The sequence below is a fragment of the Cololabis saira genome, chromosome 5 (genome assembly GCF_033807715.1).
Source record: "Cololabis saira isolate AMF1-May2022 chromosome 5, fColSai1.1, whole genome shotgun sequence".
Taxonomy (NCBI): domain Eukaryota; kingdom Metazoa; phylum Chordata; class Actinopteri; order Beloniformes; family Belonidae; genus Cololabis; species Cololabis saira.
Window position 1 is genome coordinate 41,091,813 of NC_084591.1, and position 20,332 is coordinate 41,112,144.

The following is a 20,332-nucleotide window of genomic DNA, read 5'->3' on the forward strand; positions in this document are numbered from 1 at the left end:
AACATGCTAAAAAAAAAAGTATCTATATATATTTAAACCAAAGAACAATAGTTAAATAATAATCATGATAAATACAGTATAATATAAATCATAACAATCATAAACAAAAACATGCCTCACTGGCTTTTTTTTCCCCCCTTTTTTGCATGCTCGAAATGGAGCAGGGAGAAGTTAAAAAACGTATTTAGCCCTGCCCCGGTTGATTATTGTATTGTGATTATTGTTAAGGATACAAACCAGGGTGGAAAAATAAAATAAAATGCATAAACATAGGAAGCTTGATAAAGTTGTGATGTCTGAACCTTCAGAAACGTGCTTCTAGACTCATATGTTTGAACTACATTTTCATACTTATCTTTGCTGGATATATTTTCATAAGCCACTTTAAACGTTAAACTTTTAAAGTTTTTTTAACTGATTTACGATGGGTACTTAATGAGTTATGCAGGCTTGACTGAGCAGCCTCAGATACAGTAAAAGCATGTTACAACACGTTTCTGTACCGCTAGAGGGAATCCTTGAGCTTTACAAGTTTCAAATCCAATCTAAGCAGTATTGCTGCAAATCACAGTCTGCTTCATGTCTGTGGTAAATAATGCCACCAATTTTTAACCCAAACTCAACAGATTTGCCTTCTTGGATAAATTCACGGCAAAGCAGAATTATAACCTAAATGTGTCGTTCAAACAAAGTTAGAAACTCGTATATTCAACATAGACTACGTTGATTACATTGACATGAACCTACCACATCGTATTTAAAACGTAAGGAATTATTAAATTAAATATACTTTTTAAATTTCTTTGAAATACGTTTCCCTCGTCACAATATAATGAGTGTAAAATTACCTGACCTTTTTTAAACGGTTTTTAAACTAAGACCATCGGGTATGCGAGATTTCGAGCAGCACTTGAAAGCACCGTCAAACATAAGTTTTTAAATCGCTCACCTCAACTCAAGCTCCCGGCGTTTTTCTTTCAGTGATGACAAGAGCCGAGTAGCAAACTGTGGCCGCATGCAGATGTATTTATAAAGATAGTTGACTCGTGTGCATTAATTGACTTAGTTAATTATGATTAGGGACTTCGGCAGCGACGTGGGGAACAACTTGTTGCGCAGCTGTCAGGTCAGCTGGTCGCGGCTGTGACGGAGCGCAGACCTGCAGCCCTCGGTAGGTGAAGCAGATGCAGCACTCTCACTTTGCCCTCAGAGCACATGGATGGATGAACTGACAGAGCTGCTGGGGACTACATGCAGAAGCTTTTACACTCGCATGTGGACACTCCTGGGGCGTGATTTTTAATTATTACCCCTCCACCCCCCACCCCCCCTTTCCAAGTGCTTTCTAATTTCCTTCACAAACAGAACATATGATGAAGTTCAAGCCCAACCAGACGAGGACATACGACGGCGAAGGTTTCAAGAGAAGAGCGGCCTGTCTGTGTTTCAGAAACGAGAAGGAGGACGAGGTAAGTTGGCTGGGTCTGACTGCAGCACAACTTTTAGTGACTTACCTAGGGTTGCCACCCGTCCCGTAAAATACGGAATTATCCTTTATTTGAGAAAAAAATGTTGCGTCCCTTATTGAACTAATACGGGACGCGATTTGTCCCGTATTTTCATGAACACCCCATACACACGTCTGTCACACACACATCAACACTAAATTTAACAATAATTAACAAAATAAAACACAGATTAGAGAATATTTTATGAAATCAATAAACATTTCCATCATCAAAATTATAACAAATAAAGGTTTAACATATCTTGCTTTGCATGTAATAAGACTAGGTAATATATTAGTTTCACCTTTTAAGTTGAATTATTGAAATAAATTAACTTTTACACCATATTCTAGTTGAATTATTGAAATAAATTAACTTTTACACCATATTCTAGTTGAATTATTGAAATAAATTAACTTTTACACCATATTCTAGTTGAATTATTGAAATAAATTAACTTTTAAACCATATTCTACTTGAATTATTGAAATAAATTAACTTTTACACCATATTCTACTTGAATTATTGAAATAAATGAACTTTTACACCATATTCTTCACCTGTAGGCTATATTCTACATCTGGGCTGATGTGGACATACTAGCATAGGAGGCTATTTCAGTTGCTAGTATGGTTGGCTGTCTCTACAGTCATGATGAAAGTTCAATGCTATTAAAGCACTTTAAACTTTAAATCAAAGCATTTTGTTTTTTCATATAAAATAAACACATTTTTATTCAGTTTAGAAGACTTACCTGAACATCCTCTGTTTTTCCTTTAAATTCCCTGCAATGTCATTAAACAAGACAATAGCACTGTATCTGTGAACGGACCTGTCACACACTTAATACAGGCGTCCACTCGTGTGCTGTAGTTAATAGAGGTGTTGGGTAAAGGTTAACATTAATAAGCTGACAAATATTTAACCTGTTAAACTTTACTGAGTGTAGCTGCAGCCAGCAGGAGAGCAGTTTCATTCCCTGTTTTTACAATTTCCCATTTTTACATAAAATATAATGTTATCAGTACAGACTGCTGCTGGAGCTTCTAGTGACAAGTTTAATATTGCATGTGAATAAACTTTAAGTGCCACCTTTTTTATGTGCACCCTATAAATACCTGCAAATAGCTGCTGTCACTATAAAAGATATTGCATCTACATTTAGTTAAAGAGATGTCGCCGGTTTAAGGAGGAGGTTGTCATTCACTGGGACATCATGCTGCTCTTACACCCTGTTGCTACTGCATTTGCAGTTTTTTTTTTTTTTGCTTGTTTGATCATTGTTTGATGTGTTATAGCCTAATAATGCAGTTGACTCAAAAAACCTTTATTTAGAATTAAGACAGAGATTCCCTGAATCAAATCTTTCATGCAACCAAATGTGTGAGTGTTCCTGATAGGAAAATTGAAACAGAAATTATATGTAGGGCTGTATGTCAAATCCCACTCACCCTGCAGTTAAAAAATGTTTAAGTTGTAACGACTTTGTCTGGTAATATTTCAAGTAGCTATACGCTAAGGGCGGGGGTGACATCTAATGACGGCAGCAGACTAAGGGCCGCATGTGACAGGAGTGGGGGACTGAGTGCCTGTTACACAGTGTGCCAAACACCAAGTGACCCATTGGCTGCAATTTATAGAAACGAGGTGCAGGCACTCACTGTCCCCTGACAGATTTCCTTTCCAGCTCCTTGTACCCTCGTCACCCTCTGTGCTGCTTTTCATCATGGTCTCGCTGCTCTTCTTCTGTGAGATACATGCCTAAATATGATAAACGTCTTTCTGATTACTATTGATGGCAGTGGAGGAGGATGAAATAGTCTCACGTCAAGAATGTTTTTGCTTTTTATTCCACACTTCAGTTTTGATCTAAGTCATCCATCCAGCCTGAGTGCCGTGGTGACAGTTGCTTCCTCGGCATGTCAGCTGTAGATCAGGACAATGGCAGCAAGTGTGCATAAAATGACTAGGTGGGATAAATCTATGCTGTGTATTCACACACATACGCACACACAAGTATTTGGTTTTTACCCCTCAATATTTAAATCTTTAAATAATATTTTAACTGCCCTATAAAATGTTCAGATTAAATATTACATGAATCTCTTTCCAAAGATAAAATCTGTGACTTGAGCTCGTCAGCTTGGTCCAAGTCAGTATTGCATTAATGTACGATGCTGTGCTTGTACGTGCACTATTCCAATTCGTAAAAATGTCAGATGAAGATCGTCGCACTTATAACAGGAAATGATTAAAATGACTTCAAAGAAGACCTTCAAAAGAGTTGGTTGAGGATGATGAATTTTTCATCACAGATTATTGTCAGTTATTTAGTGAAGTCCCCCATGATATTGAAAATGGATGGATAGATATTGAGTAAAGTTATCACATGAGCATTACAGAGGTCAACAGTTGTTACCCAGATATTTTCTGGACAAGGTCTTCAAGTCATTCTCAGTGCTGGATTTTGATTTTGAGCTTTTTTTGATAAACCAAAAACGGAGCCAAACCATGACATTACATGTACTACGTGTTTATTACATAGAATAATGCTTTTTCTTATTATCACTATTATTCTTTCTCCAAACTTAAAGTATCTGATTTGAACTACCAAGTTCTATTTTTGGCCTGATCGCTTCGCAGATTTTATTTATTTAAAAAAAATAATTGATTCGTGTATTTATTTAGGGAGAGTAGTGCCTTTTTCCTTGCATCCCCTGCCATGCAAACCGGTGTGGACCATTGTTTCTCCTGATGTTGGACACATGCCGGTTAATATCATTCAGTAGGACAGAAGTCTTCAGTTGCTATGAAGTTACCTGGGTTTCTGTGCACTGAACTTGGTAAGTGAACCACTGCTGGAGAGGAAGATAGCAATATTGAATTTATTTTGTTTGCTCACAGTGGAATAATGATGCTCAAACTCTGTTGAGGTGGTTTTGTAACTTTTTCGATCTTGATTACTTACAACTTTTTTTCTTGTGTTGTGGTGATCAGACATTGATGGATCTCAGGTCTTTAAAACTTATTGCCATCCTACTGACTGAAGAAATCTTGCTCTAATTTTAAATTAGATGCCAGAGAGCCACTTTTTATGTACATTATTGATACATCAATAATGTATGACGTTTAAAATTCAGCACGTCTGTATCAGTCTGTATTTTGGCTGAATGGTGAGCAGACTGCCCAGCTCTAAACTCTCTGTGGTGTGTGATGCCTGCTGAGGTCATTAACCTCCTCTGTTGAGCTCTCTGTTGTTTTCATACAGAACAGCAACTGCTGATCCAGTGGTTTTTGAAAAACATTGTAGCTGTGTGTGTCCCTTATTTCAGATGGTATTTGTGTATCCATGTGCGTGGGCCGTGGATGTTTCTGTCAAAGAGACGCCCTGCAGTGTTTCTACCGTCCCCTGTGCCTTTTCTCAGAGGGTTTAATGGATAGCGGTGCAGATGAAACCCACCACTGCTCTCATCCTCTGCAGGCTTTAATTTGCCACCACATTATTGTTCATCATGCAAACAAACAAAACAAAAAAAAAAACCAAACTTGACACCACAGTAATGCTGCCGTGCGACATTTCTCATGGGTGTTCAATGAATTAGTGCAGCTATTATAATTACTGATTTCTGTTGTGTCAATTTGACCCTCGACTGTGGTAAAATAAAGACTTTAAATTTGCTCAGACTCAGTGTAGTGAGATAATAGAACATGAAAATGTGCATTGTATCTTTATATCTATCATGGCCACTGTATCCTTATTTGCACTTTTTTGGCATCACAGTTTTTGTTTCCAGATGTTGCATGTAATAAAGCTAAGGCTTTGTGAGCTTAAATGGAATAATATGGTGCAGACAGTTGTTGTTTGGGGTTAGGGGATTATTTTGCAGGTATTGGCAAGCGGCTGCTGCAGATTAAGGCCACTGAATGAGATATCAGGGGACAGTCAATTGTTGCTTGTAACTCAGCCTTTTTTTTTTTTTCCAGACATGAATAATGACAGTTGCCAGCTTTAAAAATAAGCCTCATGGCCCTCTGGGAGTTTGCTAATGCAGGACCAGAGACCAAGTCACACCCACATGCACTTAAGTATTTATATCAATCACTCAAAGACTGTAAACAGCAGGACCTTTTTTTGTGAGATTTAAGTTATGTGGTACAATTCATCACCGAAATAGCTAAACATTGGCTAAACATTTAAAATCATTTTTGAATGAAGCTCTCCAAGTCCTAAGATTTCTTATGGGCTTCTAGAAAAGTCACACAAGAGCCTGAATATTGCTCACCTCTGCCATTTCTGTGCTACAAAGGCTAATTTTGCCAACCCTGCTGCCAAGGTACACACGAGAACGTTTTCTGCCACTGGTGGATTTAGCGGCTGCATGCGTCCGTTTGGGTCATAGAAGGATTCAGAAAATACTCACGTGAACTCAGTTAGTGTGTGTGATGCCAAATAGGGTTTAAGGTCGAGGGACACTGTCAGAGAGCCATTTGCTACAAAACGCCAATAGGCATGTCTCTGAAGCTGGTCAAAAGTGGTTGGTATCTTTAGGTGCTTCATTTGGATTGGATTATTGTTGTTCATGTTTTAGAATTTCTCTTTTACCACAAAACTGTAGGTCAAAATCATGTGAAATTTAGTGGGGCATCCCATTTTCATGTTCAAAGTGATCAGATCCATACAGCTTTTCATTCAGGACTTACCAATGACCACAAGCAAGTGATTTCATGAAACCTCATGTTGGTTATTCTCATTAGTCGTGGATTGAGGGAGTGACATGCATTCCCTCCAGGCTCATGTTGTATTAAGTAAATGATGTGAACGACTGGTATGATATGTGAAGGATGTTTACTTTATGTGACCGCTGAATGACGAGCACCTCGTTGGACTAAAGCTGGATAACAGTCCATCACCATCAACGCTGCAACCAGTCAGCTTTTGTGGTGATGCACTCTGGTCTCGTACATCCCCACGTTGACTTGTTTTCACCTGAACTCTGAAGTTCAGACCCACGGAGGCCTCTGTTCTCGGCAGGTGCTGTTGGTGAGCAGCAGTCGGCATCCGGACCAGTGGATTGTACCAGGAGGAGGAATGGAGCCTGATGAGGAGCCCTGCGGAGCCGCCGTCAGGGAGGTTTACGAAGAGGTGAGTTGAATTTACATACACACAAATAACCCTTTTTAATACTGTCTCGTCTTGATTTCTTTTTTCGTTGTTATGATATTGATTTTTAATTTTTACCTACTTTTAGATACAACCGTTTATCATTTTTCAAAGAATCCTTAATATAGTTGAACTGGTTTGCCATCTACCCCTGAGACCCTCTAGGCAGTCATGACGTTGCAATGTGGGGAAAAAAAGCAGAAAATAGATAAACAAACCAACTTTGAGAAACAAAACTTAACTGGGTTTGTGAATGTTTCTTCATACTTTTGTTTTTATTTTTTTTAAATCAATCAGTGTTATGGTATTGCTGCACAATAATCATAGCTGTATTACTCCATCAGTTTGAGGGTTGATGTATGTTCTTCTCATTCATTTTGAGGTTATTTTTTTCTAAATGTGTTATAACCTGGCATGTAAAATGGATAGTACACTACGTATACGACACACAATGCAGTATGAACTTCACACAGGCATGGCGGTCACTTTTAGTAAGCCGCGGTAAAAGCAATTTATGCTACGGTACAAGAGGGAGTGGTTCAAGTTGCCACTGTGAACAGTTTTCCCTGTATCGGCCCTTGCATTATGGGATACAGCCCGTGAGGTAGACTGGTTAGTTGGAGACTAGAAGTTTTCCTTGAAACAGCACACTACCTGGCTATTTTTCACATGCTACAGGTTATGCACTCCTTTGCATACTGTGCACTACATTTAGGCTAAATCAGTTTGCACTAGTACCTTCGAAAACAGTGTTTGTTTTCAATTTTATTTATATCCACAGCAACAATTAACAATTTGTAAATGTATTTTTATTTTTTAATTTATTGATATATTGTAGACATGTCATAACCATTGTATAACAACTTTAGCTCTAGTATTATGCTGTAGTATAGTACTATGCATCTATATATTAAATAGATAAAGGTATATAAATAAATGAATCAATTTTAACTGAATGTACACAAAATAATTAAAGCTATAAAAATACTTCTATACCCAATGTGCACACACCTATTTATATATACATATCTATGTACATGCACACGCATAACAATACACACAACACACAAATCCTGTTTAACATGTCTGAAAGGTGGTAGGAAGAAGTAAAACCTGTTTAATCCCATCCCTTCTCCAATATTCCATAATTACAGTTTATATCCATCCGGTTTTCCGAGTCTTATGAATTTATGAAAAAAAAAAAAAAAAAAAAACAACATATTTACCTATAAAGTAATGTAAAAAGTCATCTAAGATTATTCTAATGCTAAATTTTAACGTTGTAAATTGACATTCAGATAGACATTTACATCCACATATATCCACATATATAGTGCACCCTGACAGCCCCCAGATCCCCTCCCCACCAGCACCCCAAAATGACCAGGAGGTCCCCGACCTAGTTGGCTGGCACAAGACACCACAGCAACACAAGAACCCAGACCCCCGACAGCCGTACCCGTGAGCCCACCCCGGAACCAGCCCCCCACCTCTGCAGCCCCCGAGACCTCTCCGCCACAAAGCGGAAGCAGCACCCCTGCGACCCCTGGGGCACAATCATGGCCATTTAAGACAGTCAAAGGCACAATAAGACCTACCCCTACCCTGGGACTCCTGCCTTACCGCTGCAAGGCTAGAGGGGATGCCGACCAAGATGTCTCATAATAGCAGCAAAGGTTTCACTGTCGTGCTCATTAACAGCACGGTGTCATAAATTCTGAAAATAATTCATGCATCTGCTGCATTCACTTCAGTAGTGTGAGCATTGCTCAGAGTCTGACGGAGACTCCTGCTGTTTCATTAGATAAATACAAGTAAGAAGAAATACTTGGCAATGCTGCATAAATGACCATTTGATTGGCTGTGTGGTTTCCTACCGCCGGTTACTGTTTGTTGGCCAGAGTGTTTACAGCAGAGAGAGCTATGAACTTTTGCCGTGGATCGTGTGTTGCGCTGACAGCCTTGAATAATGGCGGTGACATTTGGGAAGAGTTTCCAGTTACCAACAAACTGCCCCTCCCAGACCAGATATATACCTGGATAAAGACAGGCTGCACACCCTCTGCTGGAGGTACTTGTAGTTTAAATCTTAACATCCTATCTGGCTTTTTTGTGTATTTTGTTTTTCTTCAGTAAGCATATAATAATAATACTATAATATTTCTCAGATTTTTAGTATTTAGGCGCTCTGACAAAATTCTGAAATTCCATATCTTGAAAACAATTAAAAAAATACTTTTTATAAACTTTTTTCAGTTTAAATTTGATTGCTTTCTATAATAAATCCATAAGTACACAAACTGAGGTGAACTGGTGTATTGCATGGAAACAGGACACAACAATTGTGTTGGTCTGCGGTGGCGTTCCAGACACCCTGACTGATCCGGATGGGTCTAAAATAAGAGGACGGGTTTGAAATATGCTACACAGCAAGAGTCCTAAGAAGTGAACGGAGCCAGGAGCTCCTAGTATGCGTCACCATTTCTCCTGGCCAGCAACAGAGGGGACAGCATATCCTGGTCAAAGATGAGTTTTAAGATGCACAACACGGTTATAGCTGGTACTATTTTACTATTTAATTCAATAAATACATACACAGCTCTAATAAAAAAATATTTGATACAACTTACAGGTTCAAAAGATAAATCACATGAATATTTAAAGTAGAAAAAAATTTAAAAACAGCCTATTTTTTTTAAAGATGTGAATGAATAAGTTGATGGGGCAGAAATGGAGGAAACGCTGTCCCTCGTCTCTGAGGAAACGTGGACGATTGTCAAGTGAAACACACCAGTTAAAATTTTATGAATAAACAGGTATGTGCAAAATGTGGGTTATTAGTAAGTAAGTAAATAAGGAAAATAAGTCATTAAAAAATGAGTTGGCATGTTATGCATCATGTCCTCCTCGTTGTGTATGGGCCTGCTGAGTGTCTTCAACCACGGATGCTTAAAGTCACTCGTTCTATGATCTTTGTAATATCTGGAAAGATGAATAAAAAGTTAAAATCATATAGCCTGAAGTTTGGTTTTGATGCTCCAATGTTCTTTCAGCCTGCTCTCATCTTGGCTCTTGTCTCACTCTGACCTTCACCCACGCTCCGAGTCTCTCCTTCACCGGCTTCATGTGGCTTCATGTAGCTTTACTGGACTGTGATTCCTGATAAATGAATTACTTTTAAGCAACACGATTTAACATAATCACATATTAGATTAATTATGTCTGTTCTCTGCACTATTTCACCTGGTGTTGCAATTCACCTCATAAACTCAGTTTTTATAGAAGTGTGTAATTTTAGACATTTCTGTGAAAAGAACACTGATAAGACGTAAGAGAGATTTATAAACCGGAACCAGAACCAGAAACCAAACATATACCATACAGTCATTTGGGAAAGAAAATGAATGTTAATTAGTGCAAAAACATGCACGTCTAGGTTGATCAATAGCTCTAAATAGCCCATAGGTGTGCATGTGAGCGTGAATGGTTGTCTGTCTCACCCCGTGCTGGCGGGTCAGGAAGGGCATCCGGCGTGAAATCGGGCCAAATCGATGTGCGGACTATGATCCGCTGTGGTGACCCGTCTGCAAGAGGGATTTAAGCCGAAATAATTGATGAGGATGTTATTAACGTCTATTTTCTCTCCCACTGGAGCGTTTGGCAAATGTTCGGTTTCTGCTTCTATCTAGTTCATAAAATCTTCTTAAATCTTCCAGCTTCTTTTTGCACTGTTCTTTTTATTGCTTTCTTTTTCATGGGGTTTAAGAAAAACGACAAACATAATCTGCACATTAAAAGACTGCAACACAAACATTCCTGAGACAATAGTGTCACAGTCGTCCAGCCCTGTATTGCAGTTTGAGGGGGAAGGTAAAATAAGAAATGAAGTTCTGTCATATGCATTTTTCTTTAAAAAAAAACTCAGACTAAATTCATTAAATTGGTGTATTTTTATGTTGGGCAGGCTGGTGTAAAGGGAAAACTTGGCAGGCTACTTGGTATATTTGAGGTAAGTTTATCAAAATTAAAGTTTTCACAACATTTTAAGATTTCAACATACAATTCTGTTTGAGAAGACCTCCGTCATTTTGATGTCATGTCGAGATTCTCTGCAGCCTACCAGACATCAAAGCGCTAGATTATTTTGTTCACTTGTGTCGCTTGAAAAGATGACCCCGTTTATCAGCTAAAGCTTTCAGTGAATGGTGTGTACAGTACGTATTTTATGAGTTACACTGTTCTCTTCAACTAAACTTTGCAGCACAATCAGGACAGAAAACACAGGACTTTCGTTTATACCCTCATTGTGACGGAGACGCTGGAAGACTGGGAGGACTCTGTCAACATTGGTACATGCACACACACACACACACACACACACACACACACACACACACACACACACACACACACACACACACACACACACACACACACACACACACACACACAATAACTAGTACTTTGTATTTTATCTTTAAGCATTTGATAAGCCTTTGCAACATATTCTCTCATGAAATACAATTATGAAAGAAGAAATCCTCTTTGATATGGAAGAAAAAGGTGATGTACAGTGGGGCAAAAAAGTATTTAGTCACGAATTGTGCAAGTTCTCCCACTTAAAAAGATGAGAAAGGCCTGTAATTTTCATCATAGGTACTTCAACTATGACAGACAGAATGGGGGGAAAGAATCCAGGAGATCACATTGTAGGATTTTTACTGAATTAATTGGTAAATTCCTCTGTAAAATAAGTTTTTGGTCACCTTACAAACAAACAAGATTTCTGGCTTTCACAGACCTGTAACTTCTTCTTTAAGAGGCTCCTCTGTCCTCCACATGTTACCTAGATTAATGGCACCTGTTTTGACTAGTTATCAGTATAAAAGACACCAGTTTTAACTGGTTATTAGTATAAAAGACACCTGTCCACAACCTCAAACAGTCACACTCCAAACTCCACTATGGCCAAGACCAAAGAGCTGTCAAAGGACGTGAGAAACTAAATTGTAGACCTGCACCAGGCTGGAAGACTGAATCTGCAATAGGTAAGCAGCTTGGTGGGAAGAAATCAACTGTGGGAGCAATTATCAGAAAATGGAAGACATACAAGACCACTAATAATCTCCCTCCATCTGGGGCTCCAAGATCTCACCCCGTGGGGTAAAAATGATACAAGAACGGTGAATAAAAATCCCAGAACTACACGGGGGAACCTAGTGAATGACCTGCAGAGAGCTGGGACCAAAGTAACAAAGGAACCATCAGTAACACACTACGCTGCCAGGGACAGTACGTGTGCAGGCCCGTCTGAAGTTTGCTAGAGAGCATTTGGATGATGCAGAAGAGGATTGGGAGAATGTTATATGGTCAGATGAAACCAGAATAGAACTATTTGGTAGAAACACAACTTATCGTGTTTGGAGGAGAAAGAAAGTTGAGTTGCATCCAAAGAACACCAACCCTACTGTGAAGCACGGGGGTGGAAACATCATGCTTTGGGGGTGTTTTTCTGCAAAGGGACCAGGACGACTGATCCGTGTAAGGGAGAGAATGAATGGGGCCATGTATCGTGAGATTTTGGGTGAAAACCTCCTTCCATCAGCAAGGGCATTGGAGATGAAACGTGGCTGGGTCTTTCAGCATGACAATGATCCAAACACATCGCACAGGGAACGAAGGAGTGGCTTCGTAAGAAACATTTCCAGGTCCTGGAGTGGCCGAGCCAGTCTCCAGATCTCAACCCCATAGAAAATCTTTGGAGGGAGTTGAAAGTCTGTGTTGTCCAGCGACAGCCCCAAAACATCACTGCTCTAGAGGAGATCTGCATGGAGGACTGGGCCAAAATACCAGCAACAGTGTGTGAAAACCTTGTGAAGACTTACAGAAAACATTTGACCCCTGTCATTGTCAACAAAGATGGCAGAGATTAACTTTTGTTATCGACCAAATACTTATTTTCCACTATAATTCTTTAAAAATCAGACAGTGTGATTTTCTGGATTTTTTTTTTTTTTTCATTTTGTCTGTCATAGTTGAGATATACATGTGATGAAAATGACAGGCCTCTCTCATCTTTTTAAGTGGGAAAATTTGGTGTCTGGTGTCTGACTAAATACTTTTTTGTCCCCCTGTATGTAAGCACCAGCACAAAGACTTTTTCAGTCAAATTTGGTCTTTTGTTTTACGTTATTCACAAGTCTCAGACATTGGCTTTTCCAGGAAAAGTCAATTTTGTTGCAGGATGGGTTTTTTTTCTGTTTTTACTGCCTGCGTCAAACCTGGGCTACAATCTGACCTGAGTCGTGCCATTTCTTCCCTCTGATTCATTCATAAGGCGATCAACTGCTGTCTATTATTCTTTAGGTGGTCTTCTTTTGGTTTTGCTCATGTTTCAGACAGTGGGCCTCACTCGATTTTCATTATTTGAAGATTTCCCCATCCAGTATGTTGCTTCAGCCAGCTCTTAGTTGACTTTGCTTTAAAACGTGATCCTTTTAACTCCCATGCCAGACTCATGGGCATCACCAACCTTTACCTTGATGGCGTCAGAGAGTTCCTTAGATTTTGGCCTAATTTTCAGTCTTTTAGAGCTTCCCTTTCATTAGAAGCAGCATCTGATTCAAAAGGGAACTTGTTATGAAAAATAAATACATTTTCTCATACACGATAAAATACATTTAATGTGTTATTATCGTGCCCCCCCCATCCCCTGAAATTGAAAGCAAATTCTAATCAGCAGTTGCATAGTCTATTACCTTAAGAAAGGGATGAGTTAACTATGCTCTGCAACTAACTTGTATCTAATGTGAACTCTTCAAATGTGAGGAGAGAGGTTTTAAAATCAGGATGAAGTCGGGATGGAGCCGATGATCGGGTTGCTTCCGTGCTGATAACAAGTAAAGCAGCAACGATTAACCGAAGTAAAGGGAAAGCACTGACGCAAGTTAACGTCAAACACCTACGTATATCAATCTGCGAAGTCAGTGTGCTTCAATTACAGTGTGCGCAGTCAATACTGAGGAAAAAAAGGTTACTTTATTAATGGTGTTTAGATGATCTTTTGCTGAATGTGTTCGCAGCAGCATTAGAGGTGGGTGCAATTCATCAATGTGTCGATGCATCGCGATGCGTCACGTGACGATTTGGAATCGATTAATTATTTTTTAGTTATCCTATCCAGATTCCAGACTGAATAAGCTGCTGAATCATTTCATTTTCAAGAATGCCCATTTCTTATTGTTCACTTGAAATATGGCAGATACGTTTACACTAAATAAATTTGATGGAAGTACATATCTTGTTTACTTGAATTGAACTCATTAAATCCAGGGCTTATTTACTTAATGAGTGTTGTTAGAGGAACTGAGTTAATTGATTGGCTATTTATTTACAAATGTAGCCACAGATGAAGACAAAATCAATCTTGTATGGAAAAAAGCATTAAAAATCACAATAATCGAAGAATCGTGGCACCAATAATCGAATCGACAATCGTAAGAATCGAAGCTCCAATAATCGAAATCGAATCGTGAGGTACCCTTGTTTGCACACCCCTAAGCAGCATAGATTATTATTATATCCCAGTGTGGTGACCTTGCCCTCTCAAAAACCAGCAGATGCAGATAAATACTTTGTAGATATTGTTGTGCTCCATACAACATGGATTATATGTGTCTCAGAGAGGCTTCAGTACACACAGCGTACACCGAAACTGTGCATGGCTCATTTAATCACTTATGGGACCTATGACAGTATTTGCTTTGAATGAGTATACTTTAAACTTCAAAATCCTCCCGGGATAGAGTTACATATTTTTAACTGGTCTGGAAAATGTGGTTGCGATCACTTACTGCCATTACCCACAGAAATACTTTAGGCCTATTCACTGGGGGGAGGAATGTTTGCTGGGTTCAGTTGTTTTCTGGTCACCATCACTCACCGCTGCCCCCTCCTAGCTTGTCCTCTGTTGCCCTGCACGAGGGCTGGGACTGAGTGCGAAGGGTTTGACACTAGTGGTCTAATTTACTCGCTCCCTCTGCTAAAAGGCTGCTGGTGGTAAACTTCAGCGCGGCAACATAAAACGGGCGAATCCTTCGCCTTCACACCGTCCTCTGAGTGCCATCGGCTCCACTGAAAACCAAAATGGTATTTGGAGCTGACCTGAAAGAGACGACTTGGAGCAAACTTGTAGATGACAGTCGCGTGGATGTGATTTTTTTCAATATAGTGAGGGCACTTTTTCAGGAAGGTTTTTCTGACGTGAGAAATTTAAAAACCACACTCACATCAGTCAAGTTTTTACTCTGATTGAAGAGAAAAGATTCAAGATGACTGGATATATCCACATAGACGTAAGGTCAGTCCCAACATGGGCCCTTACATCTAGCATAAACTATATATTGCATTGTGGCTGTCACTGAGTATCAAAGTGAACTCTTGCCAGTACTGGAGTTGAGGGGGGATGAGGGGGGATCCCCCCCTAAAAACGGTCAAAATCACCCCCCTGTAAAACTGCCATCCCCCCTTTCCATCCCTTATGTAATTTCATCAATGAATGTGGTTTTACTGCTATTTCAACATTTAGAGTCATCACCAGAAAAATAACACCAGAAAAATAACTTATTTGACAATTTTCACCTGTCTCAAGTAAATTTTCACTTGAAATAAGTAGGAAAATCTGCCAGTAAAAATCTACTTGAAAAAGGTGAAAACATTTTTGTTTTTTCCAGTGATGAGTCTTGTTTTCAGTGTAATAAGATTTTTTTTTTACTAAATGAGACATGTTAAAGGAGCTGTATGTAAGAGCAATAATAAAACTAATCATAAAATGACCCCGATATGTCAACAGACATTTAAAAATCATGTTCATTTCAAATACTTATGTCACTGACAACAGCACTCAAGCCAGGATATTCCAGTTTAAAAAGAGGAGTTGCAGCCCTCAACTGATGTTTATGTTGTCATTTTTTGTATTGTTTTTGTAAGCTCCACCCTCCACCTATCTCCCAATCACCAAGTCAGTATTGTTTCTGAAGCTCCACCCTCCACCTATCTCCCAATCACCAAGTCAGTATTGTTTCTGAAGCTCCACCCTCCACCTATCTCCCAATCACCAAGTCAGTATTGTTTCTGAAGCTCCATCCTCCACCTATCTCCCAATCACCAAGTCAGTATTGTTTCTGAAGCTCCACCCTCCACCTATCTCCCAATCACCAAGTCAGTATTGTTTCTGAAGCTCCACCTCCACCTATCTCCCAATCACCAAGTCAGTATTGTTTCTGAAGCTCCACCCTCCACCTATCTCCCAATCACCAAGTCAGTATTGTTTCGGCATCCGGGTTGCCAGCTCGGCTCTAATTATCGCAGCCATGGCAGCCTACGTTCCTGCTGCATTCTGCAGCCTACCTGGCAACCTCTGGTCGGGGGGAGGAGGGGGAGGGTACACGCTGCTCAACAATATTTTGAAAGTGACTGCAGTACCAGTTTTGGACATTTCTTACAGACGACTCCTTTAAAGCGACACTACGTAACTTTTCCACCTTAATATCATATTTCCAGAGTCATTGTGATGGTACATCAACTTCCAACAGGTTTAATGACACCTCTGTCATGGTCTGAGGGAGTCTGTATCACCTTCACTGGCACTATGTAACTTTGAGGAGCATGGTAGGAACCCTGCCACACTAAAAAACTACAAATCGTTACGACTTTGACTGCTTTACGGCATACGTCACTTCCCCCTCCTTCCCGATTCGCAGTCGAGACGAAAATGGGCGGGGCGTGGAGCTCAGAGCTCCGCAGAAGCTGTTGCTGTGTTGTGGCTGCAGCAGCTCCACACAACAGACGTGGGGAAAAGACCCTAATGGTTTAACTTTTCAACGGTTTCCTGCTCGGAGGCAGAACCCCGGAGGCCAAGTATCTGATATAACAAAGTAAAAGAGTGAAAGAGCCGTCGGCTCGCTTTGGATCGCGGCTGTAACGACCAAACACACAGTAAAGCATGATTTATGGTTCTGCGTTAAATCGACGCAGACCCACGGCATAGGGTACGTGGCGACGCGCAACGTACGGTGCGTGTCGCCGCGTACCCTACACCGTAGGCTCTGCGTCGATTTAACGCAGAACCATAAACAGCCTTAAACCACAAACACTCACACAGACGGGCGTCGGATCAAAACACGGGTTTTATTCCACCACTCTCCAGCTAAACGCAGTTGCTGGCCAGCTCTCTGCGGAGCAATTAACCCCAATCTTCAGATAAAAAAACTAGTTTGTTGAGGAAAAAATATTAACTCTATTTGTAGCTGCAGAGGAAAAAAATAATCTCACGAGAAAAACAAAAATATTGCTCACGCTTCGGAGCCTCTTCCACATAATATAGCAGTCAAAAAAAAGAAAAGAGACGTAAGAGGGATACAAAACATGTAGTGTATGTTGTACTATTATACAAATTTATTGAAACACATGGCTCTTAAGGGATTCAGGGATCTCTTAGGGATTTCATATGGATCCAGACCGTTAATAATCATTATTTTCTGCATATACCGCTCCCTGGCTTCCTTGTTTAAGGTATCCAAGTAAATTCCACTTCCTTTCCAGCAGTTTAACATCTTTTTTTTTGCGTTCTGTCTGTTCACTTGGTGAAACAGAAAAGCATCCCGTCTCCTCTCATCAAAACAAATGCAGCGACGGGACAGGAGTTTTCCGGCTGTACGCGCTAGTGCTCATGGGAAACGTAGTGTTCTTTCTGGTAAAACACTACCGATTTTGTCCACAAGATGCCGCCAAACTCAGAAAAGCTGAAAGTTACGTTGTGCTGCTTTAACTAGAAATAAGACAAATATTCTTGTTAAGATTTTGAGTTTTTGCAGTGATCCATTTTACTTATCCTGTGAAGGACAGAGTCATATTGATAAGTTCAGAAAACTGTTTTTTATTGTTGTGTTTTGATGTATTTGATGTAAGCCCAGTGCATATTTAAAGCTTACAGAAGGCTGTATTTAACTGCTGCTATGTCATTCCTGCAGTATTTCTGCAGGTGTTTTGGTCAGTGCTATTATTTGTAATATATTATATTATTTGTAATCAGCACAAATTATCTGTCCCCATATGATAAAATTAAAATCCACCATCCCCCCTGATTTTTTTTTACAACTCGAATACTGACTCTCGCCAGTAAACCACAAACTCATTTTCTTTCTCTAACTGTGTTCACAGGGAGGAAGAGGAAATGGTTCAAGGTGGATGAAGCCATCAGAGTGCTGCAGAGCCACAAGCCTGTCCATGCAGAATACCTACGCAGACTCTCCGACACCTGTAATCCCACCTGCGGGTCCGTTTGCAGCCCAACCAACGTCAACACCCAATGCTCTCGAGTGACAGAAAACAATGCACCCTGCTACGTTTTTTGCGCTACACAGAACTCGGACATCTTCAACAGATAGGACCCCCAGCGTGCGGATCTTCTTAGAGGACTCTGGGACGGATTGTGTGAACTTAGAAAGACTTGAGGATTGATTGCAATACTAACACACCATTTTAAGATGTACAGAATTCACTTTGTGGATTTCAAATGAAATCAGCGTGGGCCTGAAGAGTGGTGTAAATATATGGATGTATTTTGCACAACCATCAACGGCTTTGCAAGTAAACATATTCTTATTTTAATACATTCAGATTTGGGTTAGCTTTCCTCATGCTGGTTATACAAAGGTCTTATAAATTGAATATTTGCCTGCCAGTTCAGTTTGCCGGTGGGTTCCTAGATGATTGCTACTGGTAAGGGTTGTGATTCTCAAGGTTTACTTTGCAGCAAGTGTAAACAACATTGCTGTCGCTTCAAGTGCCACTTTACTAATGCAGCACACAGTATAATCTAATCAGTGGTTACACCGAATGCTCCTTTAGAGAGTAAAATATATTCATAAATGCCAGCACAAGGTGAAGCCTTAAAATGCCTTGTCTGTGACTTTATTTAATGGTTGCGTTTGTATATAGATTTAATGTTTTTTAAAGTTAATATTATGTTTGGGGGGGATGAGGTCATTGTCAAGTTAAATAAGACTCTTTCATCATTGGACAGAACAGCAGTCAGGCAAATGGGGACATTCAAAATGACAAAACACACTGAGTCTTTCACTAGAGGGAATATGTGCCACTGAGGAAGGACATTTACTTACAAGGAAATAAATTCAGTTCACAAATGCTCTGAGAAGACAGTAAGGATTTTTAGAGAGAGGGGTGTCTCTTTTTCCTCAACTTGCTTTGAGAAGCACAACGAAGAGTGTACATTTAATGAACACTTTGCTCTTGGCACTGACTGGAAGGAATACAGCCTTGGCTTTGATATCAAGTAAAAACATTATTTTGTCAGATTAGATTATAATTTAAAATTGTTATTTGAATCAAAGTTGTGAACTAGACAAATTAACTTTTAATGGGAACTTCCCCACCCCTATGGACGGGGAAATCACAACAGGAAGTCTTGTCCGGCCCTTTTGACAACATTTAGGAAAGTAAGCTCAAATTCTTGTTCAGTGCCAGTGACCAGCATTGGTCATTTAAGATGAAAAGCGAGACTATTGAATAACTTTTCTTTTTCTTTGTATTACTGCATGCGTGAAAAGTTATAATCTGCTGTGATTCATCCTGTACATGAAATGTTCAAATAAATTTGTTTATTGATTATTATTATTCAAATATTTTTATTGATTTTTCAATTGTATTTACATTAGAACTTGGTACCCCAGACAAATAAAATAAGTAAAAATAAATGCAAAATCATGCAAATAAAACCGCAGCACTACATACAAAAACAGATCCAATGTATGCATATGGTATGGCATGTAAAATACAATGTGATATACTGTATAAAACACAGTACTCAAGATGAGGGGGGATGACATAAAAATTGTCAAAATCATCCCCCCTTTCCATCCCTTATGTCATTTCATCAATGAATGTGGTTTTAATGCTATTTCAACATTTAGAGTCATCACCAGAAAAATAACTTATTTGACAATGTTCACCTGTTTCAAGTAAATTTTCACTTATAATAAGTAGATTTATCTTCTTATTACAAGCAAAAAAATCTTGTTCCACTGGCAGATTTTTCTACTTATTTCAAGTGAAAATCTACTTGAAACAGGTGAAAACTGTTGTTTTTTCCAGTGATGAGTCTTGTTTTAAGTGTAATAAGATTTTTTTTACTAAAATGAGACATTTTAACTAGAAATAAGACAAATATTCTTGTTAAGATTTTGAGTTTTTGCAGTGATCCATTTTACTTATCCTGTGAAGGACAGAGTCATATTGATAAGTTCAGAAAACTGTTCTTTATTTTTGTGTTTTGATGTATTTGATGTAAGCCCAGTGGATAAGTGGATGTAAGCTTACAGAAGGCTGCATTTAACTGCTGCTATGTCATTCCTGCAGTATTTCTGCAGGTGTTTTGGTCAGTGCTATTATTTGTAATATATTATATTATTTGTAATCAGCACAAATTATCTGTCCCATTATGATAAAATCCACCACCCCCCCTGATTTTTTTTTTTTTTTTTACAACTCGAGTACTGCATACACACATACATACACACGAATAAATAAAAGGGGGGTCTTTGTTTATTGATAATGTTCTTTTCCAGTGTCATCAGTGTACTAG

The 20,332-nt window shown here is 39.3% G+C and overlaps 1 protein-coding gene across 1 annotated transcript; it reads left to right on the forward strand.

Moving 5' to 3' along the window:
• Positions 1-940: 940 nt before the first annotated feature.
• nudt4a (nudix (nucleoside diphosphate linked moiety X)-type motif 4a) lies at positions 941-19,446 on the forward strand. Its single transcript, XM_061722129.1, has 5 exons — positions 941-1,469; positions 6,541-6,651; positions 10,634-10,678; positions 10,931-11,018; positions 17,890-19,446. Exons 1-5 carry the CDS (start codon positions 1,371-1,373, stop codon positions 18,114-18,116), a joined length of 570 nt encoding a protein of 189 aa, XP_061578113.1. The 5' UTR covers positions 941-1,370; the 3' UTR covers positions 18,117-19,446.
• The last annotated feature ends 886 nt before the right edge of the window (positions 19,447-20,332 follow it).